This window comes from Meriones unguiculatus, chromosome 9 (assembly GCF_030254825.1).
Source record: "Meriones unguiculatus strain TT.TT164.6M chromosome 9, Bangor_MerUng_6.1, whole genome shotgun sequence".
NCBI classification, from domain to species: Eukaryota; Metazoa; Chordata; class Mammalia; order Rodentia; family Muridae; genus Meriones; species Meriones unguiculatus.
This window is the reverse complement of record NC_083357.1, coordinates 39,063,184-39,087,232: the sequence shown is the minus strand read 5'-3', so window position 1 is coordinate 39,087,232 and position 24,049 is coordinate 39,063,184. Positions and strand designations below refer to the sequence as shown.

The 24,049-nt window shown below is 40.7% G+C and overlaps 1 protein-coding gene across 2 annotated transcripts in view; it reads left to right on the top strand.

The window, feature by feature from the left end:
- The first annotated feature begins 2,966 nt into the window (after positions 1-2,966).
- Positions 2,967-24,049, top strand: part of Pkp2 (plakophilin 2) — a 63,722-nt gene continuing 42,639 nt past the window's right edge. The window contains exons 1-4 of one of the 2 annotated variants that reach the window (XM_021658743.2): positions 2,967-3,351; positions 13,683-13,795; positions 14,513-15,069; positions 20,165-20,300. In XM_021658743.2, coding sequence (XP_021514418.1) covers positions 3,129-3,351; positions 13,683-13,795; positions 14,513-15,069; positions 20,165-20,300 — 1,029 coding nt within the window. In that variant the 5' untranslated portion in view covers positions 2,967-3,128. The remainder of the gene's footprint in view (positions 3,352-13,682; positions 13,796-14,512; positions 15,070-20,164; positions 20,301-24,049) is intronic. The other variant, XM_021658742.2, reaches the window with a different exon arrangement.

Sequence of the window (24,049 nt, the reverse complement as noted above, 5' to 3'; positions counted from 1 at the left end):
GCCTATTCCATAATCTTTACAGCAGGGACAATAGCAGTAGGTAGGCAGGCATGCTCTGGAGAATCAGCTAAGAGCTCATATCTGAATGACAAGCGGCATGCAGAGAGAGAGAGAGAGAGAGAGAGAGAGAGAGAGAGAAAGAGAGAGAGAGAAAGTGGGCCAGATGTGGGGTTTATAATCAAAGTTCCCACCCACCCCCCACAGTGATACACCTCCTCCAACAAGGTCATATCTCCTAATCCTTCCCAAAAAGTTCCACTAACTAGGGACCAAACACCCAAATATATGATTGGGGACCATTTTGTTTCAAACTGCCAGAATACATGATGAAGATAAGAGCTATGGAACAAATTAGCAGAGAAGAGAAACAGTGAATGTGAGTGTTGTGCCAATGCTCATGCATGTGTGCATGTGAAAGGGTAATATTTAAGTAAGTAAGATGAGAGAGACTTGAAGAAAGTCAGAGAATCCATAATAAACTTCTAAGGACCAATGAACATTTCTTTTTTAAAATTTATTTTTTTATTAATTACAGTTTATTCACTTTGTATCCCAGCTGTAGCCCCTCCCTCATCCCTTTCCAGTCCCATCCTCCCTCCCTCATCTCCTTCCATGCCCCTCCTCAAGTCCATTGATAGGGAGGTCCTCCTCCCCTTCCCTCTGACCCCTAGCCTATCAGGTCTCATTAATACTGGCTGCATTGTCCATCTCCATGGCAAGGCAAGGCTGCTCCCCACTCAGGGGGAGGTGATTAAAGAGCCAGCCACCACGTTCATGTCAGAGACAGTCCTTGCTCCCATCATCAGGGAACCCACTTGGAGACTGAGCTGCCATGAGCTACATCTGTGCAGGGGTTCTAGGTTATCTTCATTATGCTCCCCGGTTGGAGCATCAGTCTCAGAAAAGACCCCTTTGCTCAGATCCTTTGGTTCGGTTGGTCTCCTTGTGGAGCTCCTGCCCCCTCCAGGTCTTTACCCCTCCCCCTTCCTTCACAAGACTCCCTGCACTCTGACCAAAGTTTGACCATGAGTCTCAGCATCTGCTTTGATACCCTGCTGGAAATCATGAAATTTGCAGGCAAATGGTGGGATCTAGAAAAGATCATCCTGAGTGAGGTATCTCAGAAGAAGACACACATGCTAATATAAGTGGATATTAGACATACAATATAGGATAAATGTACTACAATCTGTACACCTAAAGAAGCTAAGCAAGAAGGAGGACTCTGGGTAAGATGATCAATCCGCACTCAGAAAGGCTAACTGGAAGAGGGAAGCTATCAGAAGAGGGAGAGGGCAGGGAACAGGACAGGAGCCTACCACAAGGGTCCTCTAAAGGATTCTATCCATTGAACATTTCTTATGGACAACTTTTTGTTTAGTGATCACAGCAATACCATATGTAGGTACAGTCGTTGTTCACATTTATAGACAAGAGAACTGAGGTCTGAAAATACATAGAACATTGCTTATGGTACACCACTGCAAATGATAAGCTAACATTGGGTGTATATCCTCTTTTATTCATAAGTTATGTTTCCAATTGCCTTTCTTTATTAAACCATACAACTACCAATAACAAGATGTCCTCACCTATTGGAACCTACATAAAAGGATAATCAATTATAACAGCACCTTAAAAAAGTGATTTGATAGGAAACAGGAAAATGAAGTTATACTTCCTAAGATAAATGAGAGAAATTATTTGCTGAAGAAAGCTGAGTGGAACTTGTAAGTCACAGTTCTCTGGGCAGAAAAGCCAAGGAATATACCCATTGACCCTGGAGAAGTAGGTGCTGCCATCATCTTATAAAGCAACAGAACTGAACTTTCAGACGGAGCTAGGAGAGGGGAGAAGGGGAGAAAGGTTTGCTTAAAATGGGCCTGGGATGGGATTTGCTGTTGTAACTTGACATTTATAACCTTCAAGTTCAACCCTGTTTTCAGTAAAATCTCAGCGTCACAAACAAGTGTACATTTACACCTGGCTGGGCAAGACGAGCTTTTAGCTAAAATTTATCTAAAGACTGGCCATATTGCTTCCAAGACCAGCTGTCCTCATAGTTCCCACTTCCAGTGCCTCTGACCTTCGACCATGTGGTCGTTGAGAAAGAGTGACTAGACCCTGATTTCCTCTTCACTCCCTTGATACGCAGGTAAAACAGGAAGCCACACAGCTATACATTGCTTGTATGGTCAGAAACCTGGGGAGGAGAAAGTCTGTATTCTCTAGCCATTCCAACAAAAGTACAAATCCGAACAACCAGAAGAAAGATCTCACTTCATACTACACACAGATTTTTTTTTTTCTTTTCTTCTCCCAAGTCTAAATACCAGTATGTGAAGGGCGTCAGTTGTTAACTTTAAGGTCAAGGACCCTTTTGTTGCACTTAGCTGTTATGTTCGTTCTCAGTACTCAACTGCATTTGAAGCATAATTAATAGCATGAGAAACTGAAGCTGCTGAAGATTTTAAGTAAGAGGCCTCTTCCATGGGTTCACCTACAAAGAGCTTGTTATAAAGAGAACTTATTCGTTAGAAAGGCTATTAAAAAGCATATTAAAAGCCATCTCTCCTCTTATTGAAGTTTCTCTGTGTGGGCATGTTCCTTAAGAAGAAAGTGGGTGGACACGAGCGCACTGGGTACAATTTGTGTATTTGGAAGAGCGAGCAGAGGCTTTCACTGAGGGAGAACATATGTTTCTGGGACTCCATCTGTGCAAAAAGCACGTCGTCCTGAAGTTGTACTCAGGATATAAAAGGGTTTTTGAAGACTTGCATTTCATACATCTTTCATCATCTGTGAAAATTTGGAACAGTGTAACTGAGCCCAATTAGCTAGAAGTGCTTGCTACTCACTGCAAGAGAAGTTCCCAGCTGCACCTGTCCTAAGGGCAGCTCCTCCCACAATCCTTCGCGGGCGCTGTGTACGTAGGACCTCAGACGCGCTTGCCCCGGGCCTGAGTGCGCCAGCTTTGCGGAGCCACCGCCCTATCCCCTGCAGGCCAGGGTCCTTGCGGGGAGGGGAGGAGCGGGGAAGGACGGGGCGGGGCTTGCGGCGGCTCCCCACTCCTCTGTGACTCTGCCAGCAGGTTCTGGCAGTCCCTTCCTGGTCACCGCGCCGTCGCGATGGCCGTCCAGGGCTCACCAGCAGAGTGTGGCTACATCCGGACCGTGCTGGGCCAGCAGATCCTGGGACACCTGGACAGCTCCAGCCTGGCCCTGCCCTCCGAGGCCCGGCTGAGGCTGGCGGGCAGCAGCGGCCGCGGCGATGCGGCGGCCCGGAGCCAGCGGATCCACGAGCAGGTGCAGCAGACCCTGGCTCGCCGGGGCAGGAGCTCTGCGGTCAGCGGTGAGTCGAGCCCCACCCGGCGCGCGCGACCGGGCGCTCTGGGCAGTGCAGACCCATGTCCGCCCTCCCACCTGTTGCTCACCTTCCCTCCCAGGACTCGCTGCGCCTCCTGACTGGCTACTTTCTCGGCGGAAACGCTCTTTCTCCTTTACCTGTGGTTCAGGTCTATCCTATTCGTATGTTAATTACACAATTGTCTGCATTAATGAACTCAGACAGTTTCACTCTGCGCCGCCTGCTCCCGGTCCAAAAGCACTTTGAAATTGTATGCAGACTTCTGGTTATGTGTGATTGTTTTTCTGTAAGAAGGCACTTTTGGCTTTTATTTAGATGTTTTAGAGTTCACGGTTCTCCATAAATATTTTTCGAAAGAAACCCTGAAAGCCCTGTGGCTCCTACATCCTCTAAATTGAGGTGGGGCTGTCTCGCCCAGGTACTTAGGAGCGCTCCACTCAGTATCTGCAGTGAGTGTTTGGTCTGTCACTGAACAAACTGGGCTAGTCGGAGGATTAGAAGGAGGAAGAAGACTTTGGCCAGGCCAAAGGTAGCCCCGCCTGCCTGCCCACCTCACACCCACACACCAGCACCGCCACAACAGATGCGTGGGTGCAGAACTGCTCTCAGACTAGTAGACAGAAGTGTCGTTGATAACAGTGATCATCACAAGCTCTGGCAAATGTGGTTACCATCAGGAATAATAATGCCTAGTGCCAGCCTCTCGGTTTCTAACAGCAGAATTTGGGAAGCCATACTCATTTCAGTTTGTTTACTTGAGAAGTAAAGAGATGTTTAATGATTGTAAGCTCATGTAACCGAATGCCTATAATGTTCCTAATTAGGCTATGTGGTTTGCACTTTGTATTATCTTTTAAAAATAAACTAGATTATCATTTTTAGTTTTGTCTGTCTGTCTGTCTGTCTCTCTCTCTATATATAATTATATATATGTGTGTATGTGTGTGTGTATAGTCTCAAACTTCTTGCCTCTGTCTCCATCTGCTAGGATTACAAATATGAACCACCTGACTTTTCTGGGAATCCAAGCTTAGAGATAAAGAAACTAAGCAAACTCAGATTCCAGGTAGAAAGCAGCAGAGGTGATATTTAAACACCAAAATCTGGACTTTTAAACTGATCATTAGTTATGGCATTAAGTGTTTTGATTACTAACACAAAACGAGATTACTTAGGTATTAAGCTTCCCTGTAATTCCTTCTCTCTTTCCTCTAAGTAAATTTGAGGAAGTTCTGAGAGGATGGGGAGGGTTGCACAGGAAAGAACTTATGTAGTTCCTGGGAGAAGAACCCAAATTTAGGGTTAGGAGATTGCCTAAAGTCTCTAGGATGACCGAGTACCATTGCTCCCTATAGTCTGAACACCCTCATGCCCAGTGCTAACTGAAACTAAAGCAGTCTCTTCTATTTAGGGAACACAGTGTATATTAAAGATTCTTTTTTTCCTCTAAGGGTGGCTAGCCAAAAAGAACAAACAGGCATCAACTAGCAAACAAATGGAGGGGGTGCCAGTATGGGCAGAAGGAATGGTGAGCTTTGCTAAGCATCTGTCATATAGCAAACTGTCTTGTACATCTCGTGTAATTGCACTTCGTTATATCCTTAAATGGAGATGGAAAAGCAGATAGATAGATAAGGGATGCTTTTCAAGTGGGAGGTGTCTATCAACAGTTGTAGAATGTTTGGTCCAAGGACCACAAAATTGGTCTCTCCTTTCTACAAAATAACACAGGAGCTGTTTGGTTAATTCAAGCACCACCACTGAATGTGTTCATTTTTGCAGGGCATTGTTAAAGCACTGAATTAAACACATACTTGGTGTGCTTTATAACAAGAAGGTTAAACCCAAAGAAATGCAGTCCTAAATGAAAAAATATAAGTACTCAGAGTGTGTGGGTATTAAATTCTCCCAGCTGAAGATAATTTTGAAAATCCCTCTGGAGGAACGGTGATAATAACCTCCCCCCCACACACACACACACTGAAACTGGGATTTTTAAATCTCAAAAAATCAATAGGGTTGTATATGGGAGGTAGTTGGAGATGTGTCGTTCTAAGAGAGATGAGCACAAATATTCCATAGTAGCCAAGTTGACATGGTAGAACAAAGGCACAGTTTCTGCTCCATTGAGTGGCTCTCCCAACTGAGGGATAAAGCCCTGAACTATTTTTGATTACAATGGAGCTCTTTGGCAGTCACACAGAAGTGCAGCTTAGGCTCAGGCCAGGTATTGGACCTCTACTCGGAAAGCAAGTTGGCCTCAAGGACTGACTTGTGCTTCCCTGTGCTGTGGAGCACATGATGGGGTGATTACTGTCTGTTGGTTAATTGAAGCACTTTGAAAGGGTTTGGGTCTCTGAGTAGTTGTATTGATTTTATATTTTCCCTTATATTCATGTCTTGTCCTAGTGCTGAAACACAAGCAATGGCCAAAACAGTGCCGATCTGGACCGAGTGACCCTGATGTGACTGCTCTTAGCTCCAGTGCCCTGGAGAATTCTGGATTGTTGACATACCAGAAAGGATGAGGCAGCAGATAGTCTGCTGAAAGAGCTGAGATAAACGCAGCAGATCTGTAGTTAATACCTTGTAAGGCTCTAACTCTTACTGTAACTCACTCACTGACTTTTGGCATCATTTTAAACTGCTGAATAGTTTAAAGCCAGTTTTATCCCACAAGTGGGGTTAAGTTCAAAGGTGTGTGGCTACATAGATGCATATATTGTATCAAAATTTAAAACATTCTTATAAAAGCCAGAATGAAACATTTAAGATTGGCAAAGATAGATAGCAAAGATAAATTTATTATACTCTAAAATACTATTTTACTCATTACATTGTCACTCTCTCTCTAGAGTGCATAAATAGGAAGAAATTTCTGTTTTAAATTGTAGTATGTAATGCTTATAACACAGAGTGAGCAATATTCCAATCCATTTTAAAAGGTCTTTGAAAATCTACTATAAAAGCTTTAACCATGCTGTCTGCTTACATGACTTCCTGGTGAAGCTACTTTTAATATTGGAGATTAGAGTGGACTATGGAGAAAGAAACACATTCATTCTGAGCTTCCAACAGTGCAGTTAACAAAAGCCAACTGTGCCAGCTTGTGCTCATAATCCCAGGAGACTAGGCAGGAAGATTATTGTGAGTTCTAGGCAAGCCTAGGCTATAGCATAAAACCCCCGTTCCTAAAACAAAGTAGTTAACAGGTGCTGCTACAAGGAGAACGTGTTTCATAACTGCCAAATATAGCTGCCAATAATAGACTTGCCCTTTCAGAGACTTTGTAAAATAAAAGCTTTTGATAATTTTTTAAAACTAAACTAGAAATTCAATTTTAATATAAAAGCAATGGTAAACTGTCAAAAGATAAAATAGCATAAAGCTTTAAGCCATAAGGATCCTTTGTAAAGGGTATTACATGAATGAGTCATTCTTGGGAGAGAGGATTAGTCAGTTAGTAGGTAAAAGGAAACAGGAGAGGAAAAGACCGTGGCAGGGTTGTGGTCATGCTGTTTTGAATGTGAAGTGTCATTCATACCTCAGGGCGGAATGACTGGAATGACTTCCACGGTAGCCTGAGAGAGCCCATAGGACACTGCATTCACAACTAGCAGATTTAGTACAGTGGATGTTTTTTATGTGAGGATTTTCTGTCATTATAAACTTTTGGTTATACACAGTCAAAATAAAATACCAACAAAACAGTAGTTAGAAAGAATGAAGTCTCACTCCTAGACTTGGAGGGACATAGCCTTTTGTGTGTAAAATGCAGAGTTGGAGAGTAATGAGGATGCTTCAAAATCAGCACAGACACCTAGAGTTACAGGATTTTCTCTAGAGCAGAAGTGACCATAAGGAAAAGGTTTGGCTGCTGTCAGGGTCGCCAGTGTGGGTGTGCTGTAGTTATGGGAACAGAAAGCTGTTCATTAGAACGGATTATTCTAGCTATTTTTGGCTTTTTGGTTCCTTCTCTTACAGTATCTTTTTGGATACCAACTTTAAAAACTTTTTCTCATGTATTAAAACAAGCCTTGTTTTATTTTATCTTCATATGGTTCAACATTAAGATTCTTATTGGTTAATAAGAAATATATGACTCAAACACCAGAATTAACTAATGTGACCTACAATGAGAGTGCTTGGTTCTAGCTCAGATGATCTTCAAAATATTTAAATTATTTAATTCTGAGAAAAATGCAAAACTCTAATTTGTGCATGTATCCTAATGATTTAAACATGAGTTCCATGATCCTTTTGGGAAGGAAAAACTAGCATCAGCATGACTGGATATAGACCATGAGTTAAAAAAATTTTAGTCTTTGTATCAAAGTAACCCCTTCCCTTCAACTAAGAATAAACAGTGTATAAAGTCCCTTTATAAAACAGTAGTTCTCAACTTGTGGTTCACAAGCCTTTTGGAGGATGCATATTGAATATCCTCCATATCAGATATTTATATTAGGATTCATAACAGTAGCAAAATTATAACTATGAAGTAGCAACAAAATAATTTTATGGTTGGGGCCAGCACAATATGAGGAACTGTATTCAAGGGTCACTGCATTAAGAAGGTTAAGAACAAGTATAATAGAAATATAAAAAAATTGTACTATATGTCTTTTATACCTTAGATATGGGGTTTGAAAGTATAAAAATAGTATGTATGACTAAATAAAAGTATTTAGAAATAACACATAGCATTTAAAATCACAGTACTTTGTTACCATCAATTCTTACTGGAAGATACCTTTAAGTCTAATAATGTTAGTTAAGCCAAGCAATAATAACCAAATTCTGTAATTACATTATTTCCAGAATCTCAAAGAAAGAACAATGCACATTAGAAGTTTACTTACTTAATCCTCTTAAAATGTAAACATTTTTAAAATAAATTTTTATTTTTTTATATTAATTACAGTTTATTTACTTTGTATCCCAGCTGTAACCCCCTCCCTCATTCCCTCCTAATCCCACCCTCCCTCCCTCATCTCCTCCCTGCCCCTCTCTAAGTCCACTGATAGGGGAGGTCCTCCTCCCCTTCCATCTTGACCCTAGCTTATCAGGCCTTATCAGGACTGGCTGCAATGCCTCTTCTGTGGCCTAGCAAGGCTGCTCCTCTCTCAGGGAGGGGGCGGGGGAAGTCAAAGAGCCAGCCATTGAGTTCATGTCAGAGACAGTCCCTGTTCCTCTTACTAGGATACCCGCTTGGATACCGAGCTGCCATGGACTACGTCTGAGCAGGGGTTCTAGGTTATATCCGTGCATGGTCCTTGGTTGGAGAATCAGTCTTGGAAAAGACCCCTGTGCCCAGATATGTTTGGCCTTTGTGGAGCTCCTGTCCTCTCCAGGTCTTACTAACTCCCCCTTCTTTCATATGATTTCCTGTACTTTGCCCAAGGTTTGGTTATGAGTCTTAACATCTGTTTTGATGCACTGCTAGGTAGAATCTTTCAGAGGCCCTCTATGGTAGACTCCTGTCCTGTTTCTTGTTTTGTTCAACCATGTTCGTAGCAGCTTTATTCAGAACCTGGAAATAGCCAGAACCTGGAAACAACCCAGATGTCCCTCAACAGAGGAATGGATACAGAAATTGTGTATTTTTAAAATGTGTACATTTACACAATGGAATACTACTCAGAAATTAAAAACGAGGAAATTTGCAGGCAAATGGTGGGAAGTAGAAAAGATCATCCTGAGTGGGGTATCCCAGAAGCAGAAAGACACACATGGTATATACTCACTTAAAAGTGGATACTAGACCTACAAGATAGGATAAACATACTAAAATCTGCACACCTAAAGAAGATAAACAGGGGTGGGGGGTAAGATTTAACATTTTTTAAAATTGTATTTATTTGTTTTGTACTTACGGGTGTTTTTCCTGCATGCATGTCTGCACCATATGTATTTAGTGCTCATGGAGACCAGAAGGAGGCATCAGATTCTCCTGAGACTGGAGTTGGGAACTACCATGTGGCTCTTGGTAATCAAACTTTGGTCCTCTGAAAGGACAGCCTGTGCTTTTAACCTTTAAGTCATCTCTTTAGCCCCAGATTGCCATTTTTTTAATTGAAGGATAGAAACAAATGAATGTTTTTGATAGGTAAAATGAATTCATCATAGAGTAACAAATACCACAGGTATGTGTGCAAGTCATACAGATAAGAAAATAATATATATTGTCCAAATACAGAATCAACATTGACAAAATGTCATTTTTTTCTGATTACTCAGTAAGAGCTATCTACATTTCATAGAAAGCACTTTCCCTTCATCACCACATACCCAGAAACAGAGCAGGTGTTATGTCTGAGTACCTGCCATGTCCCTAAGACAAGGACAAACATGACTACTGATCTCATACTTTGGTCTCACTGTGGTGATGTATAGAATAAATGTCAACCTGCCAGACTGCATGTTGACCTAATTTGTGTAGGTAGGCTATTTTGGATATCTGAGTGAAAAAAACTAATGAACTTTTAACTTGTCAAGTGCTGCTGCAGGACTGTTTGAGAACTGTAGTAGAGATACGATTCTTTAAGTCAAGGAGGAAAAGTCCACTTTGAGATAAGAACCTCTTGCTACTCTAATCTCAGCCTCATTCTATTTTCCATGCAGCTGGTAAGTGAAGAATCTAAATTCTCTTTGGTTGTTTTTAAATGCCTTTGGGTTTTAGCTGCTATCTACAGAACAGAATCTGTTTTCCTCATGACATTCCAAGTTCTCTGTGATGTGATGCCTGCAACTTCTCACATTCCATTCCTGTCAGCACCACCCTGATCCTCAGCAAACACACACAGTTTATCTTGTTTCTTCTATCCCTTCCCAACTCCCTTCTATTTCTCTCTGTCTGGATAACTTAGTTCAATTGTGTAGCTTTGTAGGTGGCCTTCCTCCATTTCTCTCTTCTACTGTATGAGTGCTAGTTGAAGAATTTGATAGTTGTGAATCATAGAAGGTTTCAGCAAGAGAGAAATGTAAAAATGCAACTTATCTGTGGAAATGCATTTGACATATAAGGTGTATTTAAAGAAGAAAGAACAGTTACGTTCAGTAAGGAAAGAAGTTGGGCCTGGCTGACAGATAAAATGGCTTCAGATTTCTCATTTTTACAAAAATCATATTGAAGAATTGTAACTTTGTTTTTTTACCAGAAACATTTCATACAGGCTGGCCTCCAACCCATGCCGTCATGCTCAGTACCACTCCATCTCTCTGTGGAGTCTTAAGAAAAATACAGCTATAATGATCAGATGAATCCTCATAGCCATGGTTCTAAAAAGCATCAGACAAAACTACTTAAAGATGGTAGGGGTGGCAAATAGAAACAGTAATGACATTAGGCAGCAATCAAATAACTTGTTGATTTTAGCCCTTTACTTGAGGATAAAATTAACCTACTGTAGTCCTTGTCATTTATATTTGCTGTTGTTGTTTTGAAGCAGTCTCATGTATTGTTCTGTCTATCTGGAAGTTATTGGTTCAAAAGCTCTTCCTATCTCAGCCTCCCATCACACCCAGCTCTGCATTAGTTGTTAAACAAAATAAAACAAACAAGCAAACAAAAATAGTAAATCTAGAGTGGTTGTTTAAATTGACAATGGCCCTCATAGGCTCATATTTGAATGCTTAATCCCTCATTGTTGGAAGTATTTGGGAGAAGGATACACCTGTTGGAGGAGGTGTATCACTGGGGGTGGGGCTTTGAGGTTTCAAACGCCCACACCAGTCCAGTCTCCCCCTTTCTGTCTGCCTCTATCATATGGATCAGATGTAAGCTCTCAGCTGCTGTTCCAGTGCCATGCCTGCCTGCCATTGTCCTGCTTCCCACCATGGTGATCATGGATTCACCCTCTGAAACAGCAAAAAGGTCTCCAATTAAATGCATTTTTCTATAAGTTATCTTGGACATGACATCTGGCTCATCGCAGCAACAGTAACTTAAACATCTACTTTCTTATCCATCAGCTAGTTAGTAATTATTTGTCTGTCACAGCCTCTGTAGGAAATTTCTGTTTCTTTGGAGACTGGAGGAATATAAACTTTCTCCATTATACCTCCCCAGACCCTTAACACTCAAAGCCTTTTGTGTTACTCTCTCTCTATCTGTACTTATAGTCTCCAATCCTAGGTCAGCAGGACCTTTGCACCTTGTGCTGGCAATGTGGACTGAACAGGAAGTGAGGGGAAAACATGAGTGCAGAACTGAAGATAGATTAGTTAGCCTAGAGGAGCCAAGCCCTTAAGAGAGTCCTTAAGACCTCTCCTAACTTGAGGAAATTTCTTTCTGTCACTCTCAGATTCCAGGCAGTCTGCCCTAGCTGCTGAAAATTAAGGGGCCATTGTGTCAGTAGTGAGGGAACTGAGACAGCTGAGCATATGGTCTCCACAGCAGCCTGAGAAGGTCCCTTAATTGTGTAGGGGCCTTGATACAAGGCAAAGTCACATTTGTGGCTTGAATGTAAAAAAGAATTTTAGGCATAGCAGATGTAAGGTAAAGTTAGAGAATTTATTTATTTTAATGTTAGTCTGAGAATTAGAGTTAAGAAAGAAAGTGAGGTGCTCACATATAAGTAACATACGCCTAAGAGCAGAAAGATGGGAAGTTAGACACACCCAGTGTGGGTACAGCCCCTCAAGAGAGAGTCATGGTTGTTTCAGCATTAGCCACCTGTGCCATTTTGATGACTCTTTCAACTTTTAATCTCACAAAATTGCTAAGAAGCCTTTACCCACTCCTCCTTTTCCCTTTTTGTAACGGACATGAGTGGGGTGGCTCCAAAGGTTCTTTGGATAGAATTATGCTCTGAAAATGCAAATCCAGAAGCCAGCAGGCAACACAGGAAGTTTAATACATGCCCCTTCCTTGCCAGTGGGGTTTCTGATGAGATTCCCAGGGAACTAACTGTAAGATGATAGTCGGGAAGAGAGAAAGTCTTTCACCAGTTGCTAATTGTACTAGGGTTCTTCCTTCATTGGCAAGAGGCTTCACTGACTTTCTGAGTGAGAAGCTTCTTCCCTTGTCCTTCTGTTTTGCCAGGGTTGTGGAAAATGCAGGTTTCCTAGAATCAGGAAAGTGTCTTGAAAGTACTGGTTACAAGCCTACAGACACCTCCCCTCAGGAACTAGACAAAATGCTTGGCATCAGGAAATAGGTACACATATAATTCAAGTGGATTCAAACTGTTCAGCTTTCTGATAACAACAATCTTCATTCTCCCTCCAAGCAATTTAGTCTCTTGAAATGTTAACATTTGAACATTTTGTTAGAGAGCATGCTGATCACTTTCATCATATTGAGAGGGACAGCCTATGTCCTGTTGTTCTCAGCATCTCTCTTGAGGCTCTTATGTCTTAAAATGGTTGAGTGTCACTCTTCCTTACATGTGTAAAAAAAAAATGCTGCATGACAAAAATAAAAAATAGAAAAAGGCATTACCTAGGTTTTAGAAGTCTTTTTTTTTTCCTTTAAGACATAGAATAGATACCAAGAAAAGGCTAAACAGACAGGAGAGGGACACAATACTGTCTTCCATCCCACATTCCTCAGAGATAAGTAATTCAAGATATATGAGATATGCATCACTGAGCACAAAGCCTGTCTTTCTCCTGAAGTGTTTAGTTGGCTAGTGGAATAGTTGGCTAGTGTCCTGATTTCAAGGCATGGTCATCATTATAGAAAAAAGGTTAACTTCTTAGCTGCCTGACTTACAATGCCAGCACCTTAAGCTGGCTTTCAGTTGGTTGGTGTTTTCTTTGCTACACTGACCCCACCACCTCATTTACACTGGCTCCTTATATTCATTGCCTGTGCCTTCTGAACAGCAAATAATTCCTGAGCTCCTACCCTGGGAGCAGAACCTACCTCTGACCTGAGAAACTGAACTCTTTACTACTGAACTGAATGCTTGAGCCAATCAGTGATTCACAGAAATTGTGAGCATTGCAACAGCACTAGATTTTCATAAAACCCTCTCACCTCTTTTGTTCTTTCCATGGACTTCTTATTTTGTTTCACTTGGGGTTTTGATTGTTTGGTTGGGTGTTTTTTGTAGTTTGTTTATTTTGCTCAGGCTGTCCCCAACTCAGAGAGATATTTCAGGCCTTCAGGAATGCCCACATGTACCTCCTGGCACTTGGAAACACCCAGTAAATGTTTTGATAACCTTTGATCATTTGTCATTTCCAAATGACAGCTTTCAACCAGCATTTTAAAACACTTAGATATAAACTTAGACGCTAGTCATGCATTCAATAATTGTTGATTTACATTTGTATACTAAATGATTTTAATGTGTTCTTAATTTCAGGAAATCTTCATCGAACCAGCAGTGTTCCTGAGTATGTGTACAAACTGCACTTGGTTGAAAATGACTTTGTTGGAAGGCAATCACCTGTCACTAGGGACTATGACATGCTTAAGGTCAGATTATCAGGGAAACAATTTCAGACTTCTGGGGTTGGGGGTGTTTAAGTGGTCTATTTTCCAGTTTTTGAAAAAAAAAAGTGTGAACATTATGGAAAACTGGGACTTTAAAGTTTAAAAAGTTTAAGCAGTATTAAATCCTAGTACAAATAAGTATGATTCGAGGCAACCCAAAGGCACTGACTTCCGTCTTTTTTTTTTCTGTTTGTTTCCCTCTTTTTTCATTAATTTATTTATTTAATCACTTTACAGCCTTATCACAGCTCCCTCCTGCCTCCCCCCTTGTCCCCTCTTCTCCTTCTCAGAGAAGAGGAGGTCCCCGAAGGGTACCAACCCACCCTGGCACATCAAGTCACAGCAAGACTAAGGGCATCCTCTCCCACTGAGGGCAGACAAGGCAGCTAGGGGAAAGGGAGCCAAAGACAGGCAGCAGAGTGAGAGACAACGACTCCATCCATTGTTAGGGAAGCCACATAATGACTAAGCTGCACATCTGCTACATATGTATATGCAGGGGGCCTAGGTTCAGTCCATGCATGCTCTTTGGTTGTTGGTTCAGTCTCAGTAAGTCCCCATGGGCCCAGGTTAGTTTACTCTGTAGGTTTTCTTGTGGAGTCCTTGACCCCTCTGGCTCCTTCTTCAAAGAAATTGACATGTTTGATTGTAATCCCAAAGTCTGTCATGCTTCATTTAAGTTTTATTTCTCTCATACAGCCTGGCATGACTGCCACTTATGGAGGTCGCTGGGGGAGAGGAACAGCGCAGTACAGTTCCCAGAAGTCAATGGAGGGGAGATCCACGAGGCAGCCCCTGAGGAGACTTGAGATTTCTCCAGATGGAAGCCCGGAGAGGGCTCGCTATGCGCACAGTGAATACCAGTTTGCGTGGCGGAGCCATGTGGTGCCTGGTGGGCGCCTCACCCTGCCACGCTATGCACGCTCAGAGATCCTGGGCCTTCACCAGGGGGGAACAGCATGCAGGCCACCCGGGTGTGGGTCACTCAGCGATACTGCCTTCAACAGTGGCCCTCTCAACCCTGCGGTGCCTCCTCACCCTCCAGGCACCAGCCACAGCACAGGCAGCCTGCTGGAGGACACTGTGAGGGTGAGCCATGCTCGACTTCAGAGCATGCAAAGCAGAGCCATCCGTTCCTCCTGGCCTCGAGGCTCACTCCGCAGCACTCTGCGGGACCCAGGAAGGATGCTGCCCACCGCAGGCCAGGTGGCTGTGAGCAGTGGGGACAGGAGCGCCTTCGTTGATGCCCAGCTGGGGTGAGCCTCCCGAATCTGCCTTGCAGTTTTAGATTGTGTTCATTCATCAATTTACCTGTTACCCCTAGTCTTTTAGCTTTTTGCTAACGTCTAATTCATCCTTGTATTCTCAGCACCGTAAGAGAGAGGCAGGTCCATAATAGACACTGTAAAAATATATCGTGAAAGAGTAATGAAGGAGTGAAGGAAGACAGGGATGAAATAACTACTTTTTGCTATCTGGATCCGTTTGTTGCTTAAATTCTATAATCACTAGCCATAGTTGTGTCAGAATACTGTTTCAATGGACAATGTAAAATAGAGTTTTTAATTCTGGAGATTTTAAAATTCTAGAGACTAGGAATTATCCCCTTTCGTTGATTTCTGAAGGGAAAGTCTTGCTTCCCCTGAAAAGGGGAGTTAAAAATGAGGCATTCTAACAAGAAACAAGCAATGACAGCTGCCCTCCCACTAGTGTGTTCTTGGCTGCTGCCAGAAACACTGGCCACACACCTGCACACAGAGTCAACCGCCCTCGTCCAATTTCACATTTCAGCTCTCCGCAGACTACTTCCAGACGATGCTTTTTTATGCCCACCAAGTGTTTTTTCATATATGTCAGACATTCCTATGGAATATCTAAATACAACTGTAAATTTACATTGTGGCAAAACATACTAAATGATGGGTTTGTCTTTCCAGAAGAATGGAAATGCATCTGCTGGTGCAGATGGAAACAGTCTCACTTGTCCAAACAGACTAATGAGAAAGATTTTTTTTTTTAATCAAGTGAAGAGCTGGAGAGATGGCTCAGTGGTTAAGCACTGGCTGCTTCTTCAAAGTACCTGTGTTCAATTCCCAGCACCCACGTGGCAGCTCACAGCTGTCTGTAACTCCAGCTCCAAAAGTTCTGACAACCACACAAAGATATACATGCAGGGCTGGAAAGATGGCTCAGTGGTTAAGAGCACTGTCTGCTCTTCCAAAAGACCTGGGTTCAATTCCCAGCACCCACATGGCAGTTCACAACTGTCTGTAATGAAAAAAAAAAAAAAAAAAACAAAAAAAAACATTTAAATCTGTCTAAACAATTGTCAAGCTATATTTTAGGTAATTGGACTGGAGAATTCGATACTACGATGGAGCAGCTGAGAGTGGCCATTGTCACAGTAAATTCTACCAGAGTGGATGCAGGACTAGCCACAGGATTATCATCATGGATTGCTGCAGCCATGAATCATCTGAAGGAATGGGCGGGCATGGGAACGTTAGCAGGCCTTCTGGTGTTGGTCTCCTTGGTTTGCCTGTGGTATATATGCAAGATTAGAGTCTCACAACAGTGTAATGCAGCCATGATCATTCAGGCCTTTACAGCCATTGAAGCAGGACATTCTCCCCAAGCATGGCTGGATACCATAAAAAGCTAAAATGTTACGCTCAGGATGCGAGGCTAAGCACTGCACTCAGGGTCAGCCACTTTGGACCCAGAGAAGAGCATGTCTGGTTGCATGCGGGTTGATGCCCCAGGTCCCGCCTCTGAGAAAAAGGTATCGGATAGGTCTGATGCTCTTTGGGTGGATGACACCTAAATGAACATCGGTACAAAGTCCCAATTTATTTCTAATATCAGAGATCAGACCTCTACTCTTGCCTGATGCGTCTAAAACAAAAAGGGGGAACTGTAGAGAGCTGCGGAATGCTATGCCTTAAAGATGGAGCTGGTTTCCGCCTTCCACCTTCCTGATGGTGAGTGCTCTCTGTCACGAACAATTCCACATTTGGCTAAGGCTGAGGATCTGGCTTGCTTCCATGTATGTGGACCTATCTGCATTGCCCACGTGGCACGCCTGGGTTGGCTACCCAGAGGCTATTTAAGCTGTGGGCTGGCTCTCCCCAGGGTCCGAGGATTGTTCAAGGTTCCTGAATAAACTGCATTGAAAAAAAAAAAAAAAAGATATACATGCAGGCAAAACACCAATGCACAGAAAATAAATAATTAAAAAATCATTAAGTGAAAATTTTTACATGGATTTTTTTTATAAATAGGATTTCAATACTTCTTAGAGTTGAATAATTCAGCAAATAAGTCTTAGATGCTTACATTGTGCCCTACCTGGCTATAAAGTCTCACAGAGAGAAAAACTGAATGATTTGAGTGAGGGTCTGGAAAAGGAGCAGAGAAAATAAGCAGGGTGTGTTGTAAAAACAACTGTACTGAATAAGGCAGGCAAGTTTGTGACCTGCTGGAACAAAGAGCAAGTCACACTAACTCCACATCATGTTTATTACAATTATCATTTTAACAATAGAAAAATCATCCTCAATTTTAAAATGTTTTTTGAATATAAGTTTTATTGTATATCCTCATTTTTAACATATAAAAGATAATCCTTCAGAAAAGTGTGCGCCACCACACTCGGCTCACAGAGGCATTCTTACCATTCTCTAGGCAATTAGGTAATTAGGTAATTTTCATTTCTTTTGACAACACTTACAGGAGCCTGATGACTTCACGGATGTAACCATATGTTTATGTCAGGAGATAAAGACAGGCAAACTATGTGGCAGGAATGTGTTGGGAATTCTACACACAGAAAATTGCTAGGATTTTTTTTTGAGGGGTAGTTCTTTCTACAATGCCTTATTTATTTATTTATTTATTTATTTATTTATTACAGTTTATTCACTCTGTATCCCAGCTGTAGCCCCCTCCCAATTCCACCCTTTCTTCCTCTTCTCCTATGCCCCTTCCCCAGTCCAGTAATAGGAGAGGTCCTTCTCCCCTTCCATCTGACCCTAATCTATTAGGTCTCATCAGGACTGGCTGCACTGTCTTCCTCTGTGACCTGGTAAGGCTGCTCCCCACTCAGGGGGAAGTCATCAAAGAGCCAGCCACTGAGTTTATGTCATACATAGTACCTGTTCCCATTACTAGGGAACCCTCTTGGACACTGAACTGCCATGTGCTACATCTGTACAGGGGTTCTAGGTAATCTCCATGAATTGTCCTTGTTTGTAGTATCAGTCTTAGAAAAGACCCCTGGGCCCCGATTTTGGTTCTGTTGCTCTCCTTGTGGAGCTCCTGTCCCCTCCAGCTCTTTCTATCTCCCTGTTCTTTCATAAGATTCCCTGCACTCTGACCAAAGTTTGGCTGTGAGTTTCAGCATCTGCTTTTATATACTGCTGGGTATAGAGTCTTTCAGAGGCCCTCTGTGGTAGGCTCCTGTCTTGTTCCCTGTTTTCTCTCTCTTCTGATGTCCCACCCAATTACCTTTCTGAATAAAGATTGAGCATCTTACCCAGGGTCCTCCTTCTTCATTAGCTTCCTTAGGTGTACAGATTTTAGTGTGTTTATCCAATATTATATGTCTAATATCCACTTATAAGTGACTATATACCATTTGTGTCTTTCTGCTTCTATAATGCCTCTTATTCTGACCAATATCATTTTGTGTTGTTTCTCTTTTATTTGTTATTTACATTTATTAAGTTTTTTAGTGTGTGTGTATATGTTGCTATGGAAGCACACTACCAAAGTTTATCTTAGCTGATCTACACTGAGAGTCATAACTAAAGTTGTTGAACGGTTCACCTTTTGAATCCTAGTTTAGAAGACAGGAGCCAGGGAACAACTGTTCTTCCTGATTTGTCACCTCTCTCCTCAACACTATCTATCAAGTTGCATCAAGAAATGTGATCTTAGCTAGGTGTGGTGGCACACACATTTAATCTCAGCACTCAGGAGGCAGAGGCAGGTGGACCTCTGTGAGTTCAAGACCACCCTGGTCTACAGTCTCAGTTCCAAGACGGTACACAGAGAAACCCCGTCTCAAAAAACAAAACAAAAAAAAACCAAAAAAGTCTTATCTTGTAGCCCACATGCTTTCTTTTCTTTTTTTAACAATTACAATTGTATCCTGAAGCATACTTTTAAATATGAGATCCTGATATAATTCTTCGTATAGGGGCCAGCAGTATTCTGCTTCTCTTGAAATATTATAATAATCATGATGTGCCTTTCAGCTCAACATAAACAGTAGCTAAAACTTAACATTTTGAGGTGGCATATTCTGAAATTCTGTATATGAAAATGTATTACAGAAAATATATTACATTGTTCCTTATATCCCCACCTGCCCCACACTCACCAGCACACAGGGACACCACTGACAGAACCACACACACTCACTTCTCACACATGCATATAGTAGTGGTCATTTTGATAGAAGAGAGACTATTCACACAACTTGCTAGCAGATACTAGAAAACAACTTTCCAATCTGTCTTTGGTGTTTGTATTACCTAGGCTGTAACCATGTCCATATTAGACTATCTAACCTTTCTAGCAGAAATTAAAAAGAAAGTATTGCTCTGTGAATTAGTTGGGGGTTATCATTTCACAAGTAATGTTGTCTATAAAGGAGCCTCTATGTATCAACTACATATGAATCAATCACCAGCAACTAATAAAGTATAAACTGTCCCCTAAGCACAGGATGAACTTCATTATAGTGGGAGAGCTAAGGGTGTCAGAACAGAACTGAAAAGGCATGTCCAGAGAGGCATTTAAGCATTGATTCTCCTTCTGCACTTGTCACACCAGCATGACTTATTTTACCAAAAGTGAGGGATGTTTTATTTTGTTTGTTTTGTTTTGAACTGCTGTTGTATTTTCAGGTGAAATAGCAGATTCTGAGCAACCCTGAGAAAACTCTAAATAATTATTTTATTTGCTTTTTAGGGAGGATGTTTCTACTATAGTTGTGAGATTCCCAGAGTAGTGATAATTTTTATTTTCTATGAACAAATTTTCTTTATATTTAAATGGTTGTATTGGAGGTTTTTAGGTAATTTTTGTATAATTATTCTATACCTATTTATCTTAGAGAGTTGCATTTCTTTATTTTGTGTACATTGTTACTGTCTTACAACATCCTCAGAGACCAGTCTAAGGGGAACTAGAGAAATTCTGTCACTAACTTCTGATGCCTTCTGATTTCCAGTGCTGGTGTTTCTTAGGCTAAAGAAACTCTAGAGTGCAGATGTTAGGTACTAAGTCACTTCTGGGCAGTCAGAGGGGCAGATTTGTTTTCTCACCACATCTGTGACCATCTAGGAATGCAGACATGGAGATGACCTTGGAGCGAGCTGTGAATATGCTTGATGCAGATCATGTGCCATTGTCTAGGATCTCTGCTGCAGCTACGTTCATACAGCATGAGAGCTTCCAAAAATCTGAAGCACGGAAAAGGGTGAGTATCTTCCTAGCCCTCATTAAATCAGCAAACCAGCAGTGGTTTGTTGACTGTGTACAACAAAGCCAGTCCTTAATGTAAATGTAAAACTTTTCACTGAAGAACTGAGACAGTGCTTCCAAGTACACACAAAGCCTAACACTGCACAAACCACGAACTGACTCACACCTGTGATCCTAATATTCGGGGGAAAGGAGAGTCAGAAATTCAAGCTCATTTTTACCTACACAATGAGGTTAAGGAGAGCCTGAGGTGCGCTGATCTGAGAATATAGCAGAATGTCATTAGGACTCCCTGCCCACACTGCTTTTGATGGTGAACTGTTCTATGGAAGTGTGAGTGAAATAAACCCTTTCCTCCCTAAGGTACTTTTGGTCATGGGGTTTCAAATGGAACAATAGTGACTTTAAGACAAACACAATGATATGTACTAGCCCTGGATGCTTCACATGGTGGAGACCTAATTGGATTCTTCTATATGAAGCCATCCAGTTCGGCCAAATAAGACGGTGTATTTTTCCAGGGTATATTTCTGGCTTGCTTATCAAAATAAGGTGCCCATAGGTGTGTGAACTTATTTCTAGGTCTTCAATTCAATTGAGCTTATCAATGTGTCTGTTTCTTTGCCAGTACCATGCTGTTTTTATTACTATACCTTTTTAGTACAGTTTGAGATAGGGGATATTGATATCTCCAGCAGTTCTGTCATTACTCAGGATTGTTTTAGCTATTGTGGGCCTTTTGTGTTTCTGTGTGTAGCTGAAAATTGTCCTGAATTTTAAGTTCTGTAAAGAATCGTGTTGGAAATTTGATGGGGGTTTCCCTGAACCTGTACATTGTTTTTTGGTAGGGTGACCATTTTTACTGTATTAATTCTACTGATCCATAAGCATGGAAGATCTTTCTATTTTCTGATGTCTTTTTCAATTTCTTCCTTCAATGTAATAAACTATTTATCATACAAGACTTTCTCTTGCTTGGTTAGAGTTACCTCTGAGATATTTTATATATTTTTGCATTAGGGAAATACACATTATTAGAAATCAGCAGAGAAAATATTTTCAGCAAATGATCTTTAGGATGTTATACATGCATAAAGAAACCAAAAGTAAGCTGTAATTTCTTTCTAATATAAACCTAATGAATGTGAAGTAGAATAAAGTTCTTTTTTTTTAATCAAAGAAAATTACTGTAATTTCTCATTTGGTTTTTTAAAATCCTAGGTACTTTAATAATTTTCATTAACATTTAAAATTTTTACCTTTTGTTATAATTTTGCTTTTTCCTCAAAGAATATAATCTATGTGATCCTAATTTTTGAGACATCTTTTGTGTCCCAGCACATATGGATTGACACATATGTTCCCTGAGTAATCTAGCAAGTGGGTGTTTGTTTTGTTTTGTTTTGTTTTGTTTTCTTCACAATTTATTCATTATATATCATGCTTTCATCTGATATCTTATATTTTTTAAGTTTTATGAAAGGTGTTGTTCCTCTGTTTTTTTCTCAGTAAGTTTGTTATTTTTATATAGGAGGGCTAACTGATTTTTACGTGTAATTTTATACCTGGCTACTTTGCTGAAAGTATTTATCAGCTGTAAGAGTTTCCCAGTGGAATTTTTATGGTCACTGATGTACACTATCACATCATCTGCAAATAATGATACTTTGACTCCTTCCTTTCCACTTTGTGTCACCTTGATCTCCTTCAGTTGTCATATTGTTCTGACTAGACTACAAGTACTGTATTGGCAAGGTATGGAGAGAGTGCACAACCTTGGCTTATTCCTGATTTTAGTGGAAATGCTTTGAATTTTTTTTTTTATTTAGATTGATGTTGGCTATGGGCTTGTTATAAATTGCCCTTATTTTGTTTAGATATGTCCCTTGTATTCCTAGTCTCGCTAGGACTTTTATTATGAAGGACTGCCCAATTTTGTCTTAGGCCTTCTCTGCACCTAATGAGATGATCATGTAGTTTGTTTTTGTTTTTGTTTTGATCATGTAGTTTTATTGTTTCAGTTTGTTTATATTGTAGATTAAGTTTATCAATTAATAATCCTTTTAGTTAATTCAATCACTTCTCCCTTCCCAGTTCCACCCTTCTCTCTTGCCCCTATACTCCCTCCCCTAACCCTCAGAAAAACGGAGCCTCCCCCACCTACCCATCCCAGCACATCAAGTTGCATCAGGGCTGAGTAAGACATCCTCTTCCACAGTGGCCTGGCAAGGCAGTCCTGCCAGAGGAAATGATTGAAAAGCATGCAACAGAATCCTTGTCAGAAACAGCTCCAGATCCCTTTACTAGGGAACCCACATGAAGAACAAGATACCCATTGGGATGATCTTTTTGATGTGTTCTTGGATTTGCTTTGCAAGTATTTTATTAAGAATATTTTTCACCTATGTTCATAAGGGAAATTGGTCTCTGATTATCTTTCTTTTTCAAGTGCTTATGCAGTTAAGGAATCAGCATAACTATGAACTTATAAAATGAGTTGCACTATATTGTATTGGATTTAATTCTTTTTTGAAAGTCTCATAGAATTCTTTACTAAAACCATCTGGCCCTGTTATTGTTTTTTTGTGCCAGGGGGACTTTTAATTACTGCTTCTGTTTTACTAGGTGGTATAGATTTGTTTATATTCCTATCTTAATTTAACTTTGGTAAGTGGTTTTTAATCAAGAAATGTTTGTTTTAATTCTCTGGATTTCTCTCTCTAATTTTGTTAATTTGGATCTTCTTTCTCTGCCATTTAGTTAGTTTGGCTAAAGTTTGTAAATCTTTTTTGATTGGTTTGGGGTTTTTTTTTTGTTTTGTTTTTTTGTTGTTTTGTTGTTGTTGTTTGGTTTGTTTTGTATTTGTTTTTTGAGACAGGGTTTCTTTATATAGCTTTGGCTGTCCTGGACTCACTTTGTAGACCTCAAACTCACAACTATCTGCCTGCTTCTACCTCCCAAACTGCTGGGACTAAAAGCATTTGTCACCATGCCCAGCTGGTTTGTAAATCTTAATTGATTTTCTCAAAGAACCAACTTTTTGTTTCATTGATTCTTTGTATTTTGTTCGCTTGTTTTCTACTTTGTTAATTTCAGCCCTTCTGAGGTTGAGTATTTCTTGCCTTTTACTCCTTTTGTGAGTTATTTCTTTCCCTGGTATTCTAGAGCTTTCAGGTATGCTGTTAAATTACTTATGTTGGCACTTAGGCCTATGAACTTGCCTCTTAGAACTACTCTCATTATGTTCCATAAGTTTGGGTGTTATGTATTCATTTTCATTCAATTCTAAACATTTTAAAATTTATTTCTTAATTTCTGAGTTTCTAATTTGTCTGTTGCTGTTGTTATCCAACTTTTATCTGTGCTAGTTAGATTGATGCAGGATGTTGTTTCAGTTTTCTTGTATCTGTTTAGACTTGCTTTGTATGTGGTCAGTTTTGGATAAGGTTCTATGAGGTACTAACTTTGGATAAAGTTGGATAAGGTACTAAGAAGGTATATTCTTTTGTGTTTCGGTGAAATATTCTGTAATTATCTGTTAGGTCCATTTGATTTATAATAATATCAGTTAGCTCCAGCATTTCTCTGTTTAGGTTTAATCTGGATGACCTGTCTATTGGCAGGAGTGACCCATCAAACTTTCCTACTATCAGCATGTAAGGGTCAATATGTGATTTAAGCTTTAGTAATATTTCTTTTTATGAATTTCAGTGCTCTTGTGTTTGGTGCATAGATGTTAAGAAT